Here is a 25,297-nt window from a genome sequence, read left to right as displayed (position 1 = left end):
GAGAGTCAGGAGATGGGTTACTCTCCTTAATTCCCAACATCTGCCTGCTCTTGTAGCCACAGTATTTATATGACGGCAACCCCTCCCCCAAATGTTGTTAGTGGGGGAATTCAGTGATTGTGATGCCACTGAATGTCGAGAGGAAATGGTCATCACCTGGCACTTGTCTGGTGGGAGTGTAACTTGTCATTTGTCAGCCCAAGCCGGAATGTTGTCCATGTCCAGCTGCATATGGACTCGGCTGCTTCAGTACCTGAATCATGCGAATGGTACTGAACGTTGCGCAATCATCGGCGGTACGGTAGCACAGTGGTTAGCACTGTTGTTTCACAGCTCTAGGGTCCCAGGTTCGATTCCCGGCTTGTGTCACTGTCTGTGCGGGGTCTGCACGTTCTCCCCGTGTGCGCGTGGGTTTCCTCCGGGTGCTCCGGTTTTCTCCCACAGTCCAAAGATGTGCAGGTTAGGTGGATTGGCCACGCTAAAATTGCCCTTGTCCAAAAAGGTTAGGTGGGGTTACTGTGTTATGTGGATAGGGTGAAGATGTGGGCTTAAGTGGGGTGCTCTTTCCAAGGGCTGGTGCAGACTCGATGGGCCAAATGGCATTCCTCTGCACTGTAAATTCTATGATTCTATGATCAAGAGACAACCCCACTTCAACCTTATGATGGAGGGATGAAGCAGCTGAAGATGGTTATTCGCTTAGGACACCATGCTGAGGGACCCCTGCAGTGATGCCCTGGGACTGATATTATTGACCTGCAACAACCACAGCCATCTTTTGTGCTATGCATGATTATAAACAGATTCTCATGGAATCCAGATTTACTCAGGTCTCTTGATGCAAATGCTTCAGCCTGGTCTTTCGCACTTAGAGGATGGGGATATTTGTGAAGCCTTTTCCTCCAGTTAGTTTGTCCACCACCGTTCAGGAGTAGATGTAGCGGGACTGCAGAGTTTTGAACTGGTCTGTTCATAAAAGCAAATTACTGCGGATGCTGGAATCCAAAACAAAAAACAGAAAATACTGGACAATCTCAGCAGGTCTGACAGCATCTGTGGAAACCGACAGGGGCCAACGTTTTGAGTCTGGATGATTTTTGTCAAAAGGTCTGTCAGTTGGTTGTGGGATCACTTAGCTTTGTTTATCGAATGCTGCTTCTGCTGTTTGGCATGCAAGTAGTTCTTAGGTTTTGTTGCTTCACTTCAGGTCTGCAGATACTGTGTGCATACATGCACTCCCCATCCCCAACCAGAAACCATGGTTTAACCGGGAGATTCACTCCCTACTGAAAGTCAGCTCTGAGGTGGTCAAGACAGGTGACCCTGTCCTATACAGGAAATACAGGTATGCTCTCCACAAAGCCATCAGGACGCCAAGAGACAATACATCAACTAAGCTAGAGTCACAGACTAACGACACGGACTCTAGCCAGTTGTGGCAAGGCTTAAACAATATAACGGGCTACAAAGCAAAGCCCAAGTAGGATCTCCCGCAACAAGCACCCCTCACTGATAGACTCAATCCATTCTATGCTCGGTTCGAGTAGGAGACTCAATCCATTCTATGCTCGGTTCGAGTAGGAAACCAACAAACCATTGTCAACTGCCCCAACAAGCTCTGACACACCCATACCTATAGCCTCAGAAGTTAGATCAGCCTTCTTGAAAGTGAACCCTTGGAAAATAACGGGTCTTGACGTTGTTTCTGGTTGTGCACTCAGATCCTGCACGGACCAACCGGCGGGTGTGTTCGCGGACATCTTCAACTTCTCCCTATTCCGCTCCCAGTTTCCCACCTGCTTCAAGATCAACATCATACTAGTGCCAAAGAAGAAGCAGGCAACGTGCCTCAACAACTACCGTCCGGTGGCCCTGACATCTATCATCATGAAGTGCTTCGAGAGGTTGGTCATGAGACACATCAACTCCATATTCCCAGAATTCTTGATCCACTGTAATTCGCATGCCGCCACTACCGGTGCACAGCGGACACAATCTCCCTAGCCCTACACTAATCCCTGGAGCATCTCGACAACAAGGACTGCTATTCATCGTCTACAGCTCCGCCTTGAACATCATAATCCCAGCCAAACTCATACCAAAACCTAAGACTTAGCTCCTACTTCTGCAACTGGATCCTCGACTTTCTGACCATAGATCACAATCAGTAAGGATAAGCAGCAACACCTTCCTCACAATAGTCCTCAGTACCGGGGCCCCGCAAGGCTGCGTACTTAGTCCCTACTAAACTCCCTAGACACACACGACTATGTGGCAAAATTCATCTCCAACCCCATCTACATGTTTGCTGACAACACAACCGTATTGGGTCGGATCTCGAGTCAGAGTACAGGAGGGAGGGAGGACCCAGTGACATGGTGCAACAACAACAAACTCTCCCTCAATGTCAGCAAAACTAAGGAGCTGGGCATTGACTTCAGGAAGCAAAGTATCATACACACCCGTCTACAGCAATGGTGCCGAGGTAGAGATGGCTGACAGCTTCAAATTCCTCAGTGTGGACATCACCAACAATCTGTCCTGCTCCACACACATCGACGCTAAAGCAAAACAGCGCCCGTACTTCCTCAGGAAATTCGGCATGTCCACATTGACTCTTACCAATTTTCACAGATGCACCATAGAAAGCATCCTATCTGGCTGCATTACAGTTTGGTATGGCAACTGCTCAGCCCAAGACCACAAGAAACTCCAGAGTGTCGCAAACACAGCCCAGTCCATCATGCAAACCCTTTTCCCATCCAGAGACCCAGGATAATGCTCTGGGGACCCGGGTTTGAATCCCACCAATGGCAGATGGTGAAATTTGAATTCAATAAAACAATCTGGAAACAGACGACCATGTCGTAAAAGTTCATTTGGTTCACTAATGTCCTTTAGGAAGGGTGGCACGGTGGAGCAGTGGTTAGCACTGGGACTACGGCGCCGAGGACCTGGGTTCGAATCCCAGCCCTGGGTCACTGTCCGTGTGGAGTTTGCACATTCTCCCCCGTGTCTGCGTGGGTTTCACCCCCACAACCTCAAAATGTGCAGGGTAGATGGATTGGCCACGCTAAATTGCCCCTTAATTGAAAAAAAAATAATTGGGTACTCTAAAAATGGTTAAAAAAAAACTAATGCCCTTTAGGAAAGGAAATCTGTCGTCTTTACCTGGTCTGGCCTACATGTGATTCCAGATCCACAGCAAAATGGTTGATTCTTAAATGCCCTCAAGGATGGGCAATAAATGCTGGCCCAATCAACAACATCCACATCCATTGAACAAATAATTTTGTTTTTGAATAATCAAAGACCCCTCCCACCCAGATTATTCTTTCTTCCATCGAGCAAATGATACAAAAGTCTAAAGTCTAAAAATACGCACTAACAGATTCAAAAACAGCTCCTTCCCTGCCGTTACCAGACTCCTGAATTACCCTCTTATTGACTGAACTGATCTCTCCACGCACCTTCTCTACTTTGTAGCACTACACTCTGTATGATTCACCCAATGTCCATGTATTTACATTGTGGGCGGCACGGTGGCTAGCACTGCTGTCTCATAGCTCCAGTGACCCAGGGTCAATTCCAGCCTCAGGTGACTGTGTGTGGAGTTTGCACTTCCTCTCCGGGTCGGTGTGGGTTTTCTCCGGATGCTCCGGTTTCCTCCCACAGTCCAAAGATGTGCAGGTTAGATGGATTGACAGTGCTAAATTGCCCCTTAGTTTCCAAAAAGGTTAGGTGGGGTTACGGGGATAGGGAGGTGGTGTAGGCTTAAATAGGGTGCTCTTTCCAAGGGCCGGTGCAGAGTCAATGGGCCAAATGGCCTCCTTCTGCACAGTAAATTCTATGATTCTATAATTCTTATCATGTGCCCTGTTTTTCATATTTGGAACAATCTTTCTGGACTATATACAGAACATTACTATTCACCGTATCTCTGTACACATGACAAATCTAAATCTACTGCTCCTGGGATGACCTCCTGCACTCTTCATTGAACCAGGGTTGATCCTCCAGCTTGATGATAATGGTAGAGTGAGAGATACGCCAACCAGGAGGTTACAGATTGTGGCGAGTACAATTCTGCTGCTGCTGAGGGCCCACAGCGCCTCATGGATGCAAGACCGATTTGAAATTTATTCCATTTAGCACAGTGGCGGCGCCACACAACACAATTGAGGGGGTCCTCAATGTCAAGACAGGGCTTTGTCTCCACAAGGACCGTGTGGTCACTTCAATAGATTATCTAATGGGAACGGGATCACCCCGGCAGCAGTCAGCGGTTAGCACTGCTGCCTCATAACGCCAGGGACCCAGGTTCAATTCCAGCTTTGGGTAACAGTCTGTGTGGAGTTTTCACTTTCTCCCAGTTTCTGCATGGGTTCCTCCGGGTGTTCTGGTTTTTTCCCACAGTCCAGAGAGGTGCAGGTTAGGTGGGGCTATGGGGTTACAGGGTTATGGCGGGGCAGTGGGCCCGGCTAGGGTGCTCTCTCAGATAGTCGGTGCAGATTCAATGGCCGAATGGTCTCCTTCTGCACTGTTATGGTTCCAAGTAGTTTTTTCTTCTAGTTGGTTCTTTCATCACTTGCCACAGGCCCAGTCTAGTAACTATGTCCTCCAATGCTCTTTCCACCTTCAGTCCAATTGTGTTCTAGATGGAGTACTAATTCATTAGCTATGGGGAGGCAAGGTAGGAAGTAATAAGCTGGAGGTTTCCTAGCCCACATTTGACTTGGTGCCATGAGACTTCATGGGATCCAGAGTCAATGTTGAGGATTCCCAGGGCAATACCTCCTGACTGTATACCAGTTTTTGTTTTAAAAGGAGACACAGAGGTCTAACATTATTTAATCTCTCAGAGGGTGATTGGCATTCCTCACAAAGCAGTGGAGGCTTGGCCATTGAAGTTCTTCAAAGCAGAAGTGGACAGATATTTTATAGACAAGGGAGTCAAAGGTTATTTTTTGGGGCGCGGGGGGGGGGGGGGGGGGGGGGGACCAGTAATTGCAGTTGAGACCCTAACCAGATCAGCTGTGATTGTACTGAATGGCAGAGCATTCAGGGCTGTTTAGCACAGGGCTAAATCGCTGGCTTTGAAAACAGACCGAGGCAGGCCAGCAGCACGGTTCGATTCCCGTAACAGCCTCCCCGAACAGGCGCCGGAATGTGGCGCCTAGGGGCTATTCACAGTAACTTCATTTGAAGCCTACTTGTGACAATAAGCGATTTTCATTTCATTTCATTTCAGCAGGTAGGAAGGGTTGAAAAGACAGCCTATGTTGCTAAGTGCCATCACATCTGGTGGGTCTGGAGATTCCCAGGGGTGGCGGTAGTGGCACCTGGGACATTGTCTGTAAGGTTTGATTCTGTTAGTGAGAGGTCAGGCTGTTGATTCACTAGTCGATGAAACAGCTCTCACAATTTTGCATAAGCCCCCAGGTGTTGGCATGAAAACTTTGCAGGGACAACCGTGCTGGTTGTGCTATTGTCATTTCTGGTTCCAGAATGGGCAGCATGGTGCGCAGTGGTTAGCATTGCAGCCTCACAGCTCCGAGGTCCCAGGTTCGATCCCGGCTCTGGGTCACTGTCTGTATGGAGTTTGCACAGTCTCCCCGTGTTTGCGTGGGTTTCGCCCCCACAACCCAAAGATGTGCAGGGTAGGTGGATTGGCCACGCTAAATTGCCCCTTAATTGGGTACTCTAAAAAAAATTTAAAATTCTGGTTCCAGGTTGATGCTGGGTGGTCAGTCTAATATCATTCCTTATTGAATTTTCTGTTGTAGTTTGGTACAACTGAGTGGCATGTTAGTCCATTTCAAAGGGCATTTGAGAGTCAATCACATTGAAAATAGCAAGGCACCCTCTGGCGATTCCTTAAGCCTCATGTCTCCAAACCAGAAATCCATCCTCTCCATCACCCTGCTTGATGATTAACTCAAGCTCTTTCTTTCTGCTTGGCATCGCAGAATCTGATGTGGATCTTCTTCCCCAAATCTCACCGTCTGACTGACTGACTCAGAGTCTGTTCGCAAGAAAGCCAGCTGATTTCACCTTTTTGTCAAGGTGTTTAAAACTTGTACCTTATTCTCAGTAAGTTTTGGATGGGCCTGTCACCATGGCAACCAAGTCACATGCCTGGAGACATGTACGAGTTCAGATACCCCTCTCCAAATTACTCCACTTACTAGATCTCCTTTTAATTCAAGGTAAGTCCAGCATTTGTAAGAGCTACTACTCAGAACAATTAGATTCAAACATTGCCTACTGACTACACAATCTGGCTCAGAAAAAATGTTTACTTACAAGCACCTGTGAATTCTCCCCCTGTCGCCATTTGAATAAAGAATGTCATTCTGATCTACTGCAAGATTTAAACTCACCCTGCAGTAGATCCCTTGAGCTTGTGCATGGAGGCTGGAGGGAGATGAGAGATAAAGCCCTCCTGCTGCACCGATACAATACATTTATAATGACTCTGATGTACTTTATCAGCAAAGTAAGTCACAAATTAATGCAAAAGAACAGAACCAGAAACTAATATCCATTCATATATTTTTAATCTATCACTATTGTTTGAATGTAACTCTTTACTAATGCAAATGCAAAATCTTGAATAACACATGAGACCAACCCTCATACTTGCAAACATGTGACTGGACCAGTTCCAATAAAATGTTGAAATCAATGTTGAGTCACCAGTTAACGGGTCACTTCACAAACTGTACATTCAGCACTTGCTCTTCTCTTTGGAGCCTTCGCCTTTTTGATTGATTGGTTCGATCTATCATGTGTACCTGGGTATAGTGAACAATATTGTTCTGCGTACAGTCCAGGCAGATCGTTCCATACATGAAAATTATAGGACATACATAAATAAACAATGTAAATACATAGACACAGTCATCGGGGTGAAGCATACGGAGTATAGTACAACCCAGTAGAAAATATGCATGAAGAGGTCAGTTCAGTCCATAGAGGGTCATTCAGGAGTCTGGTAACAGCGGAGAAGAAACTGTTTGTGTGTGTTCTCAGACTTTCGTATCTCCTGCCCGATGGAAGAGGTTGGAAGAGAGAATAACCCAGGTGGGAGGGGGTCTTTGATTATGCTGCCCGCTTTCCCAAGACAGCTGGGGATGTAGACAGAGTCAATGGATAGGAGGCAGGTTTGCGTGAGGGACTGGGCTGTGTTCACGACTCTGTAGTTTCTTATGGTCATGAGTCGAGCAGTTGCCATACCAGGCTGTGATGCAGCCAGATAGGATGCTTTCTATGGTGCATCTGTAAAAATTGATAAAGAGTCAATGTGGACATGCCAAATTTCCTTAGTTTCCTGAGGAAGTATAGGCGCTGTTGTGCTTTCTTGGTCATAGTGTTGGTGTGGGTGGACCAGGACAGTTTGTTGGTGATGTGCACACCTAGGAATTTGGAGCTGTCAACCATCTCCACCTCGCCACTATTGATGCTGGCAGGGGTGTTACAATACTTTGCTTCCGGAAGTCAATGATCCGCTCCTTAGTTTTGCCGACATTGAGAGAGAGATCGTTGTCGTTACACCACGTCACCAGGTTCTCTATATCCCTCCTGTACTCTGACTCATTAGTGTTTGAGATCTGACCCACTACGGTTGTCACAGTTTCAAGGGCTCTCCACATTTATATAACGTCATCATCTCATGTCTAAAGCACTTCACACCAACAAATTACTTTCAAATATTGCAACTTTTATGTAAATAATAATTCTCGGTTTATTTCTCCCAAGCCCGCTTTCTGACTTCTTAAATGTTAAGACAGGGAGAATAGATTGAAAAGATAGTTATTTTGGCTCTGATCCTGTAGCCCAAGAACTTTATCTCCTTGGCCAGCAGCACACCTTCTGCTCTCTTCCAAGGCAGTGCCGAACTCTCAGGATTCATAGAATCCCTACAGTGCAGAAGGAGGCCATTCAACCCATTGAGTCTGCACTGACCATTTGATTGTTACATCTATAACAGTCACGGTATTGTTTTGTGCAATCCCCCGGTATCACTGTGAGAGATGGTGAGATTCCACACAATGGTATGGGCAGTAGTGGTTAGCACTGCTGCCTCATAGCTCCAGGGACCCGGGTTCAATTCCGGCCTCGGGTGACTGTCTGTGTGGAGTTTGCACTTTCTCCCCGTGTCTGCATGGGTTTCCTCCGGGTGCTCCGGTTTCCTCCCACGATCCAAAGATGTGCAGGTTAGATGGATTGGCCATGCTAAAAAGTGTCCCTCAGTGTCCAAATGTTTAGGTGAGGTTACTTGGTTACAGGGATAGGGTGGAGGCGTGGGCTTAAGTAGGGTGCTCTTTCCGAGGGCCAAACGGCCTCCTTCTGCACTGTAAATTCTATGATTCTATGAAGCCTGCCCCCATCAGTATCCAATATAGCCCCAGTCATCTGGAAATTTTAACAGATAGACCAAGGATCACACAATGTCCAAGTGTTATGCACTCAACAAGCATCAACTCAAGGCTGTTAACTGGGCATTGCTGGGGCAGCATGGTGGCACAGTGGTTAGCATTGCTGCCGCACGGCGCCGAGGTCCCAGATTCGATTCCAGCTCTGTCTGTGTGGAGTTTGCACATTCCATCCCGTGTCTGCGTGGGTTTCGCCTCTGATGTGCAAGGTAGGTCACGCTAAATTGATGTGGCCACACTAAATTTCCCCTTAATTGGAAAAAATGAATTGGATACTCTAAATTTTTTTTAAACTGGACATTGCTAACACAGGATGCCTGCTCCATCTCCCTATATGATAGGAGTCATTGTATTTTAACCAGTAAATGAAGGACTGCGTGAAGCACTTGGAGTTGCACAGGGTGTCCACCACTCCAATCCAACATTAATCCTACATGCCAGAGGGACAGCACTGAGTGCTACACTGTCAAAGATGCAGTCTTTCGACTGAAACATTGAACCTGGAGCCCTGCCTGACCTCTCTGCTGGTTGCAAAAGATCCCACAGCACAGAGGCAGCCAAAGGCTGTTGTCCCAGCCAATATTAATCCATAATTAACAACACAAAAACAGATGATCTGGTCATTATCACACTGCCTGATCTTATCATACACGAATTGACCGCCTCCTTCCTTACATTGTTACAGTGACCATAATTCAAAAGGGCATTATCAATTTCCAAGCGAGTAGGGATGTCCCGAGGATTAAAAAGGCGCTACAAATATGCAAGTGTGAGGAGGCTGGAGTGCTGTCCAACCTGGAACAGGATTGGAGCCGAAGCCCCGGAAGGCAGAGGCAAAACTAGAGCCACCTCCCTCACTCTTCACTGCAACTTCCTCACAGGAAACGGTGGCTTCCGCAGCAACTGGGCCTCGGGGGGGGGGGGGGGGGGGGCAGGGCCGGGCCCCGGGGAGCGGGCCCCGGGAGAATCCGTTACCCACAGCCCCCGGGGAAAGGAGGGGGGCCGGCAGCGGGCCCCGAGCCCAGGATTTGAGGGCGTGGGCCGGACCCCGTCCCTCTCGCCAGCTGTTCCTCCGGGCCTACTGAACCCGGTACTCACCGCCCGCCCCGGGAGCCGCGGCGCCGTATTCCTGAATTTCGAGCCTCGGAAGCGGTTCATTGCTCCCGCTCTGCCAACCACTCGACCAGCGATTGCTCCACCTGCCGAGGGGCCGCGAGCGACTGGAATATCCTCCGGCCCGCCCCATTACCGCGGCCTGGGGGAGGGGGAAATCCAGGCAACGCCTCGAACCCCCCCCCCCCCCCCCCCCAGTGGACTCGTCCCCCATTCAAGCTGAAGCCCCGCCTACCATTAGGAAGCCCCACCCACCAATTTTTTTCTTAATAAATTTAGAGTACCCGATTCAATTTTTCCAATTAAGGGGCAATTTAGCGTGGCCAATCCACCTACCCTGCACATCTTTGGGTTGTGGGGGCGAAACCCACGCAAACACGGGGCGAACGTGCAAACTCCACACGGACAGTGACCCAGAGCCGGGATCGAACCTGGGACCTCGGAGCCGTGAGGCTGCACTGCTAACCCACTGCACACCATGCTGCCCAATCTGGAACCAGAAATGACAATAGCACAACATTCTTCCTCTGTCTGTGTGGGCCTCACCCTCACAAAAAAAATGATCTCACCTTTACAACCTCAGCAGATATACTGCAAAACCTTGGTCTTCAGTCTCTACCCATTGGCACTGTGAGGCAGAAATCTATATATATGTTAGTGTTTGTGGATGTATATCACAGTAAACCTGCAGCTTTTGTTCCCACTGCTGAAACCAGTTTGTTTACTAATGTAGTTTTATGAATAGTTCATTCAGTTTTTTTGCCCCCCACCCCCCAAATTTTGTTTCTCGAGGCAACTGTCTAGTATGCCTGTGCATCGGTCTTGACAGGACCAATAGATTGAGACCTTCATCCTCGGAGAATCTTCTGTGCTTTCCTGGATGGAATAATGAAGCAGTAGTTGCTGCTCCAATATCTGCGCAAAGGTCTTTGGAAACTTTAAAACATAGCAGTGTCAGTGGCCACAGCAGGTAGCTTCCACGAGAGGTTTCAGAGTTGGGGGGTGGTGGTGGTGATGGGGTGGGGGGGGGGGGGGGGTGTACAAGGCTAAAGGTTTGCTGAGGACACCAAATATTCTGCAGCAGCCCTGAGAGTCCTCCTGTAGCTGCTCTGCAAACCACAACCCTCACTCTTCCTGTGTTAAGACGATAGTTAAAAAGCAGGAAAACTATTTTTAACTTGCATGAGTCAAAAGAATCTGAGGACAGCGGCCGGAAAAGGTTAAGAAAGAAAAAAAGGAATCAAGATTGCATTAATATAGCATGTTTCATGGCTACAGCAGTGGTGTGATGCTGCCTGAGCGCACCAGTATGCAGGCCTGTCCAACACAATGCGCCTGCCAAACATCAAGTGACTTTTATTTTTTAAATGTTGGAAAGCAGCAGAATGGGAAGGTAAGTTTTGAAGGTACATTCAAGGGCCCACAGTGCAAGGCAGCCGGAGTGTTACGCGAGGCAACTCGAGCGGAGCCCATCGGCGTCAAAGTGAGTTACTGGAGACTGTGTGTGAGAGTGCAGGGTGGGGGGTTGAGGGCGGGTGGGGGAGGGAGTGAGTGAGAGGGTGCAGGATTAGAGTGAGGGGGCTGCAGAGAGAGAGAGAATGTGGGAAAGATTGCATGGTGGTGGGAGAGATAGAGGGTGGGTTCAGGTAGAGAGCGAGGGGTTTTGGGGGAGAGTGTTCGGTGGATGAAGAGAATATGGGGGGTGGCGAGAGAGATTGTGAAGGGAAGAGAAAGTGATTGTGAGGGGATGAGTGTGTATTGGGGTGGGGAGAGAGAGAATGTTGGGGGTGGAAGGCGACTGTGGGGGAGAGGGAATGAAGGGGACAGAGTGTATGTGGGGGGGAGGAGTGGGGCAGAGAAAGAATGTGGAGAGATGCGTATGGGGGGTAGGGAAAGTGCGTGAAGGGCAGCATGGTGGCGCAAGTGGTTAGCACGGTTGCCTTCCGGCACCGAGGTCCCAGGTTAAATCCCGGCTCTGGGTCACTGTCCGTGTGGAGTTTGCACATTCCCCTCGTGTTTGCGTGGGTTTCGCCCCCACAAACCAAAAGATGTGCAGGGTAGGTGGATTGGCCATGCTAAATTGCCCTCTAATTGGAAAAAATGAATTGGGCACTCTAAATTTAAAAAAAACGAGACAGTGCGTGGGCGAAGAGAGCGAAGATTGGGTGGAGAGAGAGGGTGGGGCGGAAATATTGTGAGGGTTGTGTGGAGATGGTGTGGTTGGGAGGAGAGAGCGAGGATTGGGTGGAGAGAGAGGGTGGGGCAGAAATATTGTGAGAGCTGTGTGGAGAAGGTGTGGTTGGAAGGAGAGAGAGTGCAGGGTGATGCACGATCAATTGCACAGAGATGAGAGTTGAATACAACTGAGGCTTTATTACTTTAAGATGTGTGGCCTCCTACAGCAGCTGGCGAAATGGCTGCTGTACAGGGAGCACACATATTTATACTCCGCCTACTGGGCGGAGCCAGCAGGCAGAGACTACCCCTGTAGTACAGGGTCTTACCACACATCTTCTAATATGTACAACAGTGGTGATTACCACACAGGGGTGGGAGGACAGGGGGTGAGGGGGTGGACGAAAAGGGCTCTTGGATGGAGGAGAGTGACTGTGGGGGGTGGGGAGAGAGCATGGATGGTGGTAGGAGAAAGGGTGGGGAAGATTGAGAGTTGGGGGAGACTGAGGGGGTGAGGGAGAGAAAGTGTTGGGTTGGGAAGAGTGGGGGCTGAGGACTCAGCATGAGGGGTGGGGGAGTGTAAGGGGAGATTATGGGGGTGAGGGAAAGAGTTGTAGAGGGAGAAGAGTGTGAGGGGAAGTGTGTTGGGGGAGGGGGCATGTTGGGAGGAGAAGCGAGACAGTTTGTCGGTGAATGAGGGTGAGGGTGTGGTGGAAAGTGAGGGGTGGTGGGGTGAGTGTGTGAGGGGGAGAGTGAGTCTGCAGAGGAATGAGGGGAGTGTCAGAGACTGTGTGGCAGGTGGAGGGGGGCAGAGCATGATTCATATGAATTCCTTGGAAGTCATGTCCTAAGGATGTGAAATGCAGTATAGTGTTTGTATTCCCTGCCTACAGCTTTACATGGAATTTACATCATAGAAACAGGTAATTTGGCCCACCTCATCTATGTTGGTGTTTATGTTCCGCACATGCCTCCTTCCATTCTTCTTGATCACACTACCAGGCTAACCTTCAGCTTCTGTCTTTCTCTTGCGTTTATCAAGTTCCTTGAATGTATCTGTACTAGAACCATTGATTGGTTACAGCACAGACGGAGGCCATTCAGCACATTGTGTTTATGTCCGTCCCTGCAGCAGCAACTCAGCTAGTTCCACTTCTTGACTTTTTCCCTGTAGCCCAATAAAATCTTTTCTCTTGAGATAATTATCCAGTTCCTTTTTGAAAACTGCAATTGAATCCGTCCCCATCACGCACTAAGGCAGTGCATTCCAAATCCTAACCACTTGTTGCATAAAAAAGCTTTCCCTTAAGTCACCTCTGGTTCGTTTCTTAATTACCTTGCAGTTCTCAACCTTCTACCAATGGGAATAGTTCCTCCCCATTTACGCTATTCAGACCCCCTCATGATTTTGAACATGTCTAACAAATCTTCTCTCAACTTTCACGAGGAACAACCCCAGTGTTGCCAATTTATCCACTCAACTGAGTTGCTCATCCTCAGAACCATTCTTCTATTTTTTTCTGCACCCTTACTAAAACCTTCGCATCCTTTCCATTGAGGCTGAACTAGTGTTTTATGACTTATTTGCTTCGGTGCCCCTATTTATACAACCCAGAATTCAGTATAATTTATTAGCTGCTTTCTCAACTTACCCCGTCACCCTCAAGGATTCACATATACACCCAGGTCCCACTGCTCCTGCATTTCCTTTAGAATTGTACCCTTTATTTTGTCACCTCTTCTTGTTCTTCTGATTAAAAGGTAACACTTCTATGTATTAAATTTAACTTGTCATGTGTCTGCCCAATCCACCAGCCTGTCTTATGCTCTCGAAGTCTATCATTATCCTCCTCACAATTCACAATATTTCCAAGTCTTCCATCATCTGCAAATTTTGGAATTGTGCCCTGTACATCCAAGTCTAAGTTATAAATATAAATTTTTAAAAAGTGGTTTCTCCGCTCCATACCATCCCCCAGTCAGAAGTAAAATTTTCTGTAATTCATGTTTTTAATAGTTTCGAATGAACTAATCAAACTGGCATAATGAAAAGCTAGCTATGCTAAAGACTAATCATTCAAAATACCACATGATCCAAAATAAAATGCCTCCCGGCACCAATATATTTAACTTAAAAAGAATAGTGTTATTTATGCTCGAGGATTCAAATGATTAACACACAGGAAAACGTAATAGAAGATTTAGAAATGATATGGCCAACGCATTTGCTAAGAGGACATGCACCTCAAAATTTAACACTACGTTTCTTTACGGGATGTTCCAAAGTGCTTTACAGCCAATGAGGTTTATGTGAAGTGCAGTCACTGATGTAAAGTATGATGTGGAGATGCCAGCGTTGGACTGGGGTGAGCACAGTACGAAGTCTTACAACACCAGGTTAAAGTCCAACAGGTTTGTTTCGATGTCACTAGCTTTCGGAGCGCTGCTGTGAGGAAGGAGCAGCGCTCCGAAAGCTAGTGACATCGAAACAAACCTGTTGGACTTTAACCCGGTGTTGTAAGACTTCGTGATGTAAAGTAGGAAGCACTGATGCAAATTTCAGCAGAACAATATGATAATGACCAGATTTAAAAGAAAATTTAGAGTACCCAATTCATTTTTTCTAATTAAGGAACATTATGCACTTCACTCTCCCCACCCAAAGAAATGAGATGTGTCTACAACCCACTTTGCACCTCATACTTCTGAATATGTGTTACATCTCTGCTATGCCAGCTGCATGCAGGCCTCTGCCTAATTCCAGGCTGCGGAGCTTGTTGCGCAGGCGCAGCGTGTGCTCACGGATGCGTCTGTGCGCCAACGCAGTGACGGAAGGGGGGTCGGTCTGCGCAGGCGCTAAGATGGCGACTGGTCGGTGTTGCTCGCGTCTGGTGTCCGTGACCTGGAGCCCGACAGCCGCAGTCTGGGCCGGGACAGTGCGGATACTCGGCAGCCGAGGCCTATGTACCGTCTTTGGGAAGGGCTCTGGACTGTTGCCGGCCGGTGGTCTGGGCCGAGGCCTCAGACTGCGGCTGCCTGGTAAGGCGAATGGGCCCGGCGGGAGGGAGATTGGCCTGTTAACTATTGGACGCTATCAGCAGCTCCGCTCAGAACCTCGTGCCCTCATGCCGGGCACGGTCAAAGCTCACAACCTTTCTGAGCTCGGCACGGTCAGTGTTCCCCATCCTAGACTCGGCATGGTCTATGCCCGCCCCCTTCCCAGACTGGGCATGGTCTGTGCCCGCCCCCTCCCAGACTGCGCATGGTCTGTGCCCGCCCCCATCCCTGTCTGGGCATGGTCAGTGCCCACCCTTTCCCAGACTGGGCATGGTCAGTGCCCACCTTTTCCCAGACTGGGCATGGTCAGTGCCCACCTTTCCCCAGACTGGGCATGGTCAGTGCCCACCTTTTCCCAGACTGGGCATGGTCAGTGCCCACCCTTTCCCAGACTGGGCATGGTCTGTGTCTACCCCCTTCCCAGACTGGGCATGGTCTGTGTCTACCCCCTTCCCAGACTGGGCATGGTCTGTGTCTACCCCCTTCCCAGACTGGGCATGGTCTGTGTCTACCCCCTTCCCAGACTGGGCATGGTCTGTGTCTACCCCCTTCCCAGACTGGGCATGGTCTGTGTCTACCCCCTTCCCAGACTGGGCATGGTCTGTGTCTACCCCCTTCCCAGACTGGGCATGGTCTGTGTCTACCCCCTTCCCAGACTGGGCATGGTCTGTGTCTACCCCCTTCCCAGACTGGGCATGGTCTGTGTCTACCCCCTTCCCAGACTGGGCATGGTCTGTGTCTACCCCCTTCCCAGACTGGGCATGGTCTGTGTCTACCCCCTTCCCAGACTGGGCATGGTCTGTGTCTACCCCCTTCCCAGACTGGGCATGGTCTATGTCTACCCCCTTCCCAGACTGGGCATGGTCTATGTCTACCCCCTTCCCAGACTGGGCATGGTCTGTGTCTACCCCCTTCCCAGACTGGGCATGGTCTGTGTCTACCCCCTTCCCAGACTGGACATGGTCTGTGTCTACCCCCTTCCCAGACTGGGCATGGTCTGTGTCTACCCCCTTCCCAGACTGGGCATGGTCTGTGTCTACCCCCTTCTCAGACTGGGCATGGTCTGTGTCTACCCCCTTCCCAGACTGGGCATGGTCTGTGTCTACCCCCTTCCCAGACTGGGCATGGTCTGTGTCTACCCCCTTCCCAGACTGGGCATGGTCTGTGTCTACCCCCTTCCCAGACTGGGCATGGTCTGTGTCTACCCCCTTCCCAGACTGGGCATGGTCTGTGTCTACCCCCTTCCCAGACTGGGCATGGTCTGTGTCTACCCCCTTCCCAGACTGAGCATGATTTGTGTCTACCTCCTTCCCAGACTGGGCATGATTTGTGCCCACCCCCTTCCCAGACTGGGCATGATTTGTGCCCACTTCCTTCCCAGACTGGGCATAGTCAGTGTCTGCCCCTTCCCAGACTGGACATGGTCTGTGCCCGCTACCTTCCCAGACTGGACGTGGTCTGTGCCTGCTACCTTCCCAGACTGGACATGGTCTGTGCCTGCTACCTTCCCAGACTGGACATGGTCTGTGCCTGCTACCTTCCCAGACTGGACATGGTCTGTGCCTGCTACCTTCCCAGACTGGACATGGTCTGTGCCTGCTACCTTCCCAGACTGGGCATGGTCTGTGTCTGCTACCTTACCAGACTGGGCATGGTCTGTGTCTGCTCCCTTCCCAGACTGGGCATGGTCAGTGCCTGCCCCCTGTTGCCAGATGGGACATCGTCGGTGCCTGTCCCCCTGCTGCCAGACAGGGCAGTCAGTGCTCATACCCCTTGACAGATGGTGCACAGTCAGTACCTGCACCCCTCTTGGCTGATAGGGCACAGTCAGTACCTACTGCATTGACGAATGGGGCACGTTTAGTGCCTGCCCCCTTCTTGGTTGACAGGACATGATCAATGCCTGCCCCTTGCCAGACAGGCCATGGTCCAAACATAACCTCAACTCCACATTCTTGCCTACGCCCGATAGCCTTTCACCCCTTGCTTATCAAGAAACTATCTATCTTTGCATTAAAAATATTCAAAGACCACGGTGCGAAGGGCAGGAAAGATAAATGAGGTGTTCAAGACCTTCTATGAGGAACTGTATAGGTCTCAACCCCCAGAGGGAGAGGAGGGGATGCGGCAGTTCCTGGACCAATTGAGGTTCCCGAAAGTGGAGGAGCGGGGGGTGGTAGGCCTGGGGGCACCGATTGGGGTGGACGAGGTTATTAAGGGACTGGGAAGCATGCAAGCAGGGAAGGCCCCAGGACCAGACGGGTTCCCGGTGGAGTATTACAGAAAATATGTGGACTTGTTGGCCCCGTTGATGGTGAGGACGTTCAATGAGGCCAGGAAAGGGGGGACTCTACCCCCGACGATGTCGGAGGCGACGATATCGTTAATTTTGAAGAGGGATAAAGATCCGTTGCAGTGCGGGTCCTATAGACCCATTTCATTGTTGAACGTGGACGCCAAATTGTTGGCAAAGGTACTGGCATCGAGGATAGAGGACTGTGTCCCGGGGGTGGTGCACGAAGACCAGACAGGGTTCGTAAAAGGGAGACAACTGAATGTTAACGTGCGACGACTATTAGGGGTGATAATAATGCCCCCAGTGGAGGGGGAGGCAGAGATAGTGACGGCAATGGACGCAGAGAAGGCATTTGATAGGGTGGAGTGGGAGTATTTATGGGAAGTGTTAAGGAGGTTTGGGTTTGGGAACGGGTTTATTAGCTGGGTTAGACTTCTTTATGGGGCTCCAACGGCAAGCGTAGTTACAGGTCGACATAGATCGGAGTATTTCCGACTATATAGGGGAACAAGACAGGGATGCCCGCTGTCTCCATTGTTGTTCGCGTTGGCAATTGAACCTCTGGCCATGGCGTTGAGAGACTCCAGGAAATGGAGAGGGGTGATTAGAGGGGGAGAAGAACACCGAGTCTCGTTATATGCGGATGACCTATTGTTATACGTGTCGGACCCAGCGGGGGGAATGATAGAGGTTATGCGAATTTTGAGGGGGTTCGGGGATTTCTCGGGGTATAGGCTAAACATGGGGAAGAGTGAATTATTTGTGATACATCCAGGGGACCAGAGTAGAGAGATAGAAGGCTTGCCTCTAAGGAAAGTGGAAAGAAACTTCCGATACCTGGGGATTCAGATCGCTAGGAGCTGGGGAACCTTGCACAGACTTAATCTGACACGGTTGGTAGAACAAATGGAGGAGGACTTCAAGAGGTGGGACATGCAGCCTCTATCGCTGGCGGGCAGGGTGCAAGCAATTAAGATGATGGTCCTCCCGAGGTTCTTATTTGTATTTCAATGTCTCCCTATACTAATCACTAAGACCTTTTTTAATAAAATAGACAGGAGCATCACAAGCTTCGTGTGGGCTGGGAAAGTTCCGAGAGTAAGGAGGGGGTTCCTTCAGCGTAGTAGGGACAGAGGAGGATTGGCACTACCGAACTTGGGCGATTACTATTGGGCCGCCAATGTGGCAATGATACGTAAATGGATGATGGAGGGTGAGGGAGCGGCGTGGGAAAGACTGGAGAGAAAGTCCTGTAAAGGGACGAGTTTAGAGGCGCTGGTGACGGCGCCGCTACCGATCTCACCTAAAAAGTTTACCACGAACCCGGTGGTGGCGGCAACATTGAATATCTGGGGACAGTGGAGGCGACAGAGAGGGGTGCGGGGAGCCCTGGTGGGGTCCCCAATCAGGAACAACCATAGGTTCGCCCCAGGAAGAATGGATGGAGGATTTCAGAGCTGGTTCCAGTTGGGAATTAGGAGGGTGGGAGATTTATTTATAGATGGGACTTTTGCGAGCTTGGGAGCATTGGAGGAAAAGTATAAGTTGCCCCGGGGAAATTTCTTGAGATATATGCAGGTGAGGGCATTTACTAGACAGCAGGTGAGGGAATTTCTGTTGCTCCCGACACAGGGGATACAGGACAGGGTGCTTTCAGGGGTGTGGGTCGGAGAGGGCAAGGTGTCAGAGATTTACCGAGAGATGAGGGAAGAGGGGGAGGAGTCAGTGGGCGAACTAAAAGGAAAGTGGGAAGAAGAACTAGGGGAGGAGATAGAGGAGGGTATGTGGGCTGATGCCCTAAGCAGGGTAAATTCCTCTTCCTCATGCGCCAGGCTTAGCCTGATTCAATTTAAGGTGCTACATAGAGCACACATAACGGGAGCAAGATTGAGCAGGTTCTTTGGAGTGGAGGACAAATGTGGGAGGTGTGGCGGGAGCCCGGCAAACCACGCACATATGTTTTGGGCATGCCCGGCACTGGAAGGGTATTGGAAGGGAGTGACGGGAGTGATTTCGCGGGTGGTGAAGGCCCGGGTCAAACCAGGCTGGGGGTTAGCTCTATTTGGAGTTGCGGAAGAGCCGGGAGTGCAGGAGGCGAAAGAGGCCGACGTTGTGGCCTTTGCGTCCCTAGTAGCCCGGCGCAGGATCCTACTCATGTGGAAGGAGGCGAAACCCCCCGGACTGGAGGCCTGGGTAAATGATATGGCGGGGTTCATTAAACTGGAGCAGATAAAGTTTGCCCTGAGAGGATCGGCTCAAGGGTTCACCAGGCGGTGGCAGCCATTTCTCGACTACCTAGGGGAACGTTAGAGGGAAGACAGATGACCAGCAGCAGCAACCCAGGGGGAGGGGGGGGATTTAGTTTAGGTCAAAGATAAAGGGGTTTTGTTACTTGTGTATTGTTTAAAATTTCTGTATTGTTATTGTTGTGTTTGCTTTGTAAGAGGGGAAAAATTGTTGTTTGGGAAAAAAATTTCAATAAAACATTTATAAAAAAAAAATATTCAAAGACCTACTTCCACCTACTTTTGAGGAAAAATGTTCCCTGGCCAAGCAAGGTCAGTGATCTCCTCTTCCCAGATTGGGCATGGTCAATGTTCCCCTTCCTTGACCCAGTGCCCCTTCCCCCCTTCTTAGGCTAGGCACAGTCTGTGACCCTTCCCACACTGCAAATGGTCAGTGTCCCCTCCCCTTCCTTGGCTTTGCACGGTCAGCTCCCCAGTCAGTCAATGTTTGGTCATCCCTCTCCCTGCCTCTTCCCAGGCCATGATTGATCTGTGCTTCCCCACACCCATGGACTAGGCAGGATCAGCACTGCCAGAAACTACTCACAGAGCATGTTGGAGGAGGGGGTATGGAAAGGAAATGATTAAACCGAACAACGCTAGTATTCTGGTACTCACTCTGGAGTGTTGACGACTTAATGTAACTTCTGCTGGTCAGAGCGGGCGTGAGGGTCATTCCTTGATGTAGGGAAGTGAAATAGTTTGTATTATAATTTATTGCAGGAGGTTGTGGGCGCTTTTCCTAATTGTTTTTCCCCATCTGCCCAAGGCTCTGCACCACATCCTTTGAGTGTTGCTACATTTCATTCGTCTTCTAGTTTAGCCAAGACTGATTATTACGAGGTGCTGGGTGTCCCACGGAACTCAACGCAGAGGGAGATAAAGAAGGCCTATTACCAGGTATGAGAAGAGTGTCCCATTTAAACCAGACTGAAAGTTAATTTCAATTACTTAATTTGATCAGGCAGCCAGTGAGAATGACAAATGTGTTACCTTTTTAGTTATACCAAACAATCAGCCAGCATAATCTTTTCAACTTCCACATCCTGGCCATCAAATCCAGCTGTGTGATGGAAACCTGTTTGGTAAATTTAATTTTTTTCGATTCTTTCCCTTCTCTCCTTTTGTGGAGAAGCTAATTTTGCCAGTCCACAGTTTCATTAAACAGGAATGCCAAGTGGCCACTTTTGATTTATGAATCTGAATAAAGAATTGGGTTGTTCCACTGTGGAGAGCATCATGGAAACCTGCCGTTGGGCAGCACGGTGGCACAGTGGGTTAGCCCTGCTGCCTCACGGCGCCGAGGTTCCAGGTTCGATCCCGGCTCTGGGTCACTGTCCGTGTGGAGTTTGCACATTCTCCCCGTGTTTGGTGGGTTTCGTCCCCACAACCCAAAACTGTGCAGTGCAGGTGGATTGGCCACGCTAAATAGCTTCTTAATTGGAAAAAATTAATTGAGTACTCTAAATTTATTTTTAAAAATGGAAACCTGCCGCTACTGTGTCAAGTCTGCAGCAGTTGCTGTCTGATGTATCCCGGAGAATTGAAAGAAAAAATTACAAAGGATTAAACTGCAAACACATTTGAATCAGTGTACAATTTGTCCCAGTGAAGCCCTGTGGAGGAGAGACTGGGCTTGTTGTGAATGCTTGTAATTATTATTATTTTTTTTAAAATATGTTTATTCAGATTTTCCAACAAAATTTTAACAAACCCCCCCCCCCCCCCCATAACAAAAAGAAACAAGAACACAAACACAACAATCGAACATAATACAAAACTTATACATTGGGTTTCCCCCGTATATAGCAACCCCCCCATATGACATTCAAGGTACCCTTGGGGAAGCCCCCACCCACCCAAGCACCCCCCTCGAAAGAGCCCCCCCCCACCCTTGGGCGGCTGCTGCTGCTGACCTCCTCCTAATGCTCCGCGAGATAGACTAGGAACGGTTGCCACCGCCTAACCCCTGCACAGACCCTCTCAAGGCAAACTTTATCCTCTCCAGCTTAATGAACCCTGCCATGTCATTCATCCAGGCTTCCACACTGGGAGGCTTTGCGTCCTTCCATAATAGCAAGATCCTCCGCCGGGCTACCAGGGATGCAAAGGCCAGGATACCGGCCTCTTTCGCCTCCTGCACTCCCGGCTCGTCCGTTACCCCAAATAGTGCCAACCCCCAACTCGGCTTGACCTGGACTTTCACCACCTTGGACATAGTCCTCGCGAAACCCATCCAGTGCCGGGCACGACCAGAACATGTGGATGTGATTCGCGGGCTTCCCGAGCACCTCCCACATCTATCCTCCACCCCAAAGAACCTACTCAACCTCGCCCCTGTCATATGCACTCTGTGAATAACCTTGAATTGTATTAGGCTGAGCCTGGCGCAAGAGGAGGAAGAATTAACCCTACTCAGGACATCAGCCCACAGACCCTCATCTATCTCCTCCCCAAGCTCCTCCTCCCACTTGCCCTTTAACTCCTCTACCGAGGCCGCCTCCTCTTCTTTCATCTCCTGATAGATCGCCGAAACCTTGCCCTCTCCGACCCATACACCCGAAATCACCCTGTCCTGAATCCCCTGTGCCGGGAGCAACGGGAATTCCCTCACCTGCCGCCTCACAAACGCCCTCACTTGCATATACCTGAACGCATTTCCCGGGGGTAACCCAAACTTCTCCTCCAGCGCCCCTAGGCTCGCAAACGTCCCATCTATAAACAGGTCCCCAATTCTTCTAATCCCTGCCCAATGCCAGCTCCGAAACCCCCCATCCATCCTTCCCGGGACGAACCAATGGTTCTCCCGAATCGGGGACCAAACCGAAGTTCCCACCTTGCCCCTATGCCGTCTCCACTGCCCCCAGATCTTCAACGTTGCCGTCACCACCGGACTCGTGGTGTACCTTGTCAGCGAGAGCGGCAGCGGTGCCGTCACCAGCGCCCTCAGGCTCGTGCCCCTGCAGGACGCCATCTCCAACCTCTTCCACGCCGCCCCCTCTTCCTCTATTACCCACTTGCGGATCATCGCCACGTTGGCTGCCCAATAATAGCCGCACAGATTCGGCAGCGCCAGTCCTCCCCTGACCCTGCTACGCTCTAGAAACGCCCTCTTTATCCTCGGGGTCTTATTTGCCCACACGAAACCCATGATGTTCCTACCTACCCGTTTAAAAAAAGCCTTGGGGGCCTCTGCATATCTCCTGTCCACCCTTACGATCTCCCCCACCAACCTCTCCCTCTCCCTGCCCTCTCTCTTCTCCCTGTGGGCCCTGATGGAGATTAACTCTCCCCTGACCACCGCCTTCAACGCCTCCCAGACTACCCCCACCTGCACCTCTCCGTTGTCATTGGTCTCCAAATATCTCTCAATGCACCCTCCCGCACACCACCTCATCCGCCAATAATCCCACATTAAGATGCCACAACGGGCGCTGATCCCTCTCCTCTCCTAATTCCAGCTCCACCCAGTGCGGGGCATGGTCTGAGATGGTTATGGCCGAATACTCCGTTCCCTCCACTTTCGGGATTAGCGCCCTACTCAAAACAAAAAAATCTATCAGGGAGTAGGCTTTGTGTACGTGGGGAAAAAATGAGAATTCCCTGACTAGGGGCCTGGCAAACCTCCATGGATCCACTCCCCCCACCTGGTCCATAAACCCCCTAAGCACCTTGGCCGCAGCCGGCCTCTTCCCCGTCTTGGACCTAGAGCGATCCAATGCTGGATCCAGCACCGTGTTGAAATCCCCCCCCATTATCAAGCTTCCTACCTCCAGGTCCGGAATCCGACCCAGCATGCGCTTCATAAATCCGGCATCATCCCAGTTCAGGGCGTATTCGTTTACCATTACCACCCGCAATCCCTGCAACCTACCACTCACCATCACGTATTGACCTCCGTTATCCACTACAATATTCTTGGCCTCAAACGACACCCGCTTCCCCACCAGTATTGCAACCCCTCTGTTCTTCGCATCCAGCCCCGAATGGAATACCTGTCCTACCCATCCCTTTCTCAGCCTGATCTGATCTGCCACCTTCAAATGTGTCTCCTGAAGCATGACCACGTCTGCCTTCAGTCCCTTTAAGTGCACGAACACTCGGGCCCTCTTAACCGGCCCACTCAGGCCCCTCACATTCCAAGGTATCAGCCGGATTGGGGGGCTGCTCACCACCACCCACCCCCCTTGCCGACTAGCCATCTCCTTTTCTAGGACAGTCACGTGCCCGCGCCTCTCGCACCCTCCAGTCCCCCAGACGGCGGACCCCCGCCCCGACCACCTCTCCTATTTCCAGTTCCCTTTTGGCCAATGCAGCAGCAACCCTATCCCCCCCCCCGCTAGATCCATACCTAGCTCTTAAGTCTGCTGACCCCGGCCTCTCCCGCCTTCCCATCGACCCCCCCCCCCCCCAGTGTGGGAATCCTCCCTGGCCGTCAGTGTGCGCTCTTCTCCAGTACCGCTCCGACCCCCGCCTCCGTCCTTCCCTAGCACGGGAAAAAGCCCGCGCTTTCCTAAGCCGGCCCCACCCCCTCTGGCGCAGCTCCTTTTGCGGCCTTATCTCAATTCCCCATCCCCGGGCCTCCCCTCCCTCCAACACCGACGCCCACACTCTCTCACAGTCTCCCCATCAAATCCCTTCACCCATCCCCATCCAGCACCCAACCAAGGGAACATTCCCTACACGTAGTTGAAACCATATATACAGCAAACATTCCCCCCCACCCCCCCAACAACAAACCCTCAATTTGAGTCCAACTTTTCAGTCTGTATAAAGCTCCAAGCCTCCTCAGGCGTTTCAAAATAGTGGTGCCGATCCTTGAATGTGACCCACAATCGCGCTGGCTGCAGCATACCGAACTTCACCCCTTTCCGATGGAGCACCGCCTTAGCCCGATTAAAACCAGCTCTCCTCTTAGCCACCTCTGCACTCCAGTCCTGGTAGATTCGGATCTCCGTGTTCTCCCACCTGCTGCTCCGCTCTTTCTTGGCCCATCTCAAGACACACTTTCTGTCCATAAAGCGGTGAAACCTCACCACTACAGCCCTTGGCGGCTCGTTGGCCTTGTGTCTCCTTGCCAGGACCCGGTGCACCCCATCTAGCTCCAGGGGCCTCGGGAAGGCTCCCGCGCCCATCAGCGAATTGAGCATCGTGCTCACATATGCCCCAGCATCGGGCCCCTCCACTCCTTCAGGGAGACCCAGAATCCGAAGATTCTTCCTCCTCGACCTATTCTCCAGGTCCTCAAATCTTTCCGCCCACCTCTTGTGCAGCGCCTCGTGTGCCTCCACCTTCACCGCCAGACCCAAGATCTCGTCCTCGTTCTCCGAGGCTTTTTGCCGCACCTCTCGGATCGCCGCCCCTTGGGCCTTCTGGGTCTCCACTAGCTTCTCAATCGCAGCCCTCATTGGCGCCAGCATTTCGGGTTTCAGCTCCTAATGCTTGTAATTATTAATCAAACTTTGTGCTCTTGCATATACAGCTTGCGAAGAAATACCACCCAGACACAAACAAGGATGATCCAAAGGCAAAGGAGAAATTTTCCCAGGTGGCAGAAGCTTATGAGGTATTGATGACAGCCTCTAACACCAATAAAACAATCTCTCTGGTGCAAATGGGAATGTTTCTGGGCTCCTTGGTGGCTGGTCATGTTTGGTGGGGGGAGGGGGGGGGTGAAATGAAGGTGTCAGCACAGTCAGAACATCTCTGTTTGTGGAGGTATGGGGAAAGAGAGGGGTTGTGGGTGCCTGTGAGCTGTTGGGGTTGGGGCGGCATGGAGAACAGTGGTTAGCACTGTTGCTTCACAGTGCCAGGGTCCCAGGTTTGATTCCCGGCTTGGGTCACTGTCTACGGAGTGCACGTTCTACCCGTATCTGTGTGGGTTTCCTCCGGGTGCTCTGGTTTCCTCCCACATATCCCAAAAAACGTGCTTG

At 50.6% G+C, this 25,297-nt stretch overlaps 2 protein-coding genes across 3 annotated transcripts in view; one reads left to right on the top strand and one right to left on the bottom strand.

Moving 5' to 3' along the window:
* The window catches only part of coro7 (coronin 7), a 186,517-nt gene extending 176,820 nt beyond the window's left edge, over positions 1 to 9,697 (bottom strand). The window contains exon 1 of the mRNA XM_072481388.1: positions 9,537 to 9,697. Within this exon, the coding sequence (XP_072337489.1) occupies positions 9,537 to 9,596 (60 nt within the window). The 5' untranslated portion in view covers positions 9,597 to 9,697. The remainder of the gene's footprint in view (positions 1 to 9,536) is intronic.
* A 4,865-nt stretch (positions 9,698 to 14,562) lies between these two features.
* The window catches only part of dnaja3a (DnaJ heat shock protein family (Hsp40) member A3a), a 44,490-nt gene continuing 33,755 nt past the window's right edge, over positions 14,563 to 25,297 (top strand). For both annotated transcript variants that reach the window (XM_072481384.1, XM_072481383.1), the window contains exons 1-3: positions 14,563 to 14,765; positions 20,134 to 20,264; positions 24,847 to 24,930. In XM_072481384.1, coding sequence (XP_072337485.1) covers positions 14,588 to 14,765; positions 20,134 to 20,264; positions 24,847 to 24,930 — 393 coding nt within the window. In that variant the 5' untranslated portion in view covers positions 14,563 to 14,587. The remainder of the gene's footprint in view (positions 14,766 to 20,133; positions 20,265 to 24,846; positions 24,931 to 25,297) is intronic.

This window comes from Scyliorhinus torazame, chromosome 17, assembly GCF_047496885.1.
Source record: "Scyliorhinus torazame isolate Kashiwa2021f chromosome 17, sScyTor2.1, whole genome shotgun sequence".
NCBI lineage: Eukaryota > Metazoa > Chordata > Chondrichthyes > Carcharhiniformes > Scyliorhinidae > Scyliorhinus > Scyliorhinus torazame.
The sequence above is the reverse complement of the archived record's forward strand: the minus strand, read 5'-3'. Positions and strand labels throughout refer to the sequence as shown.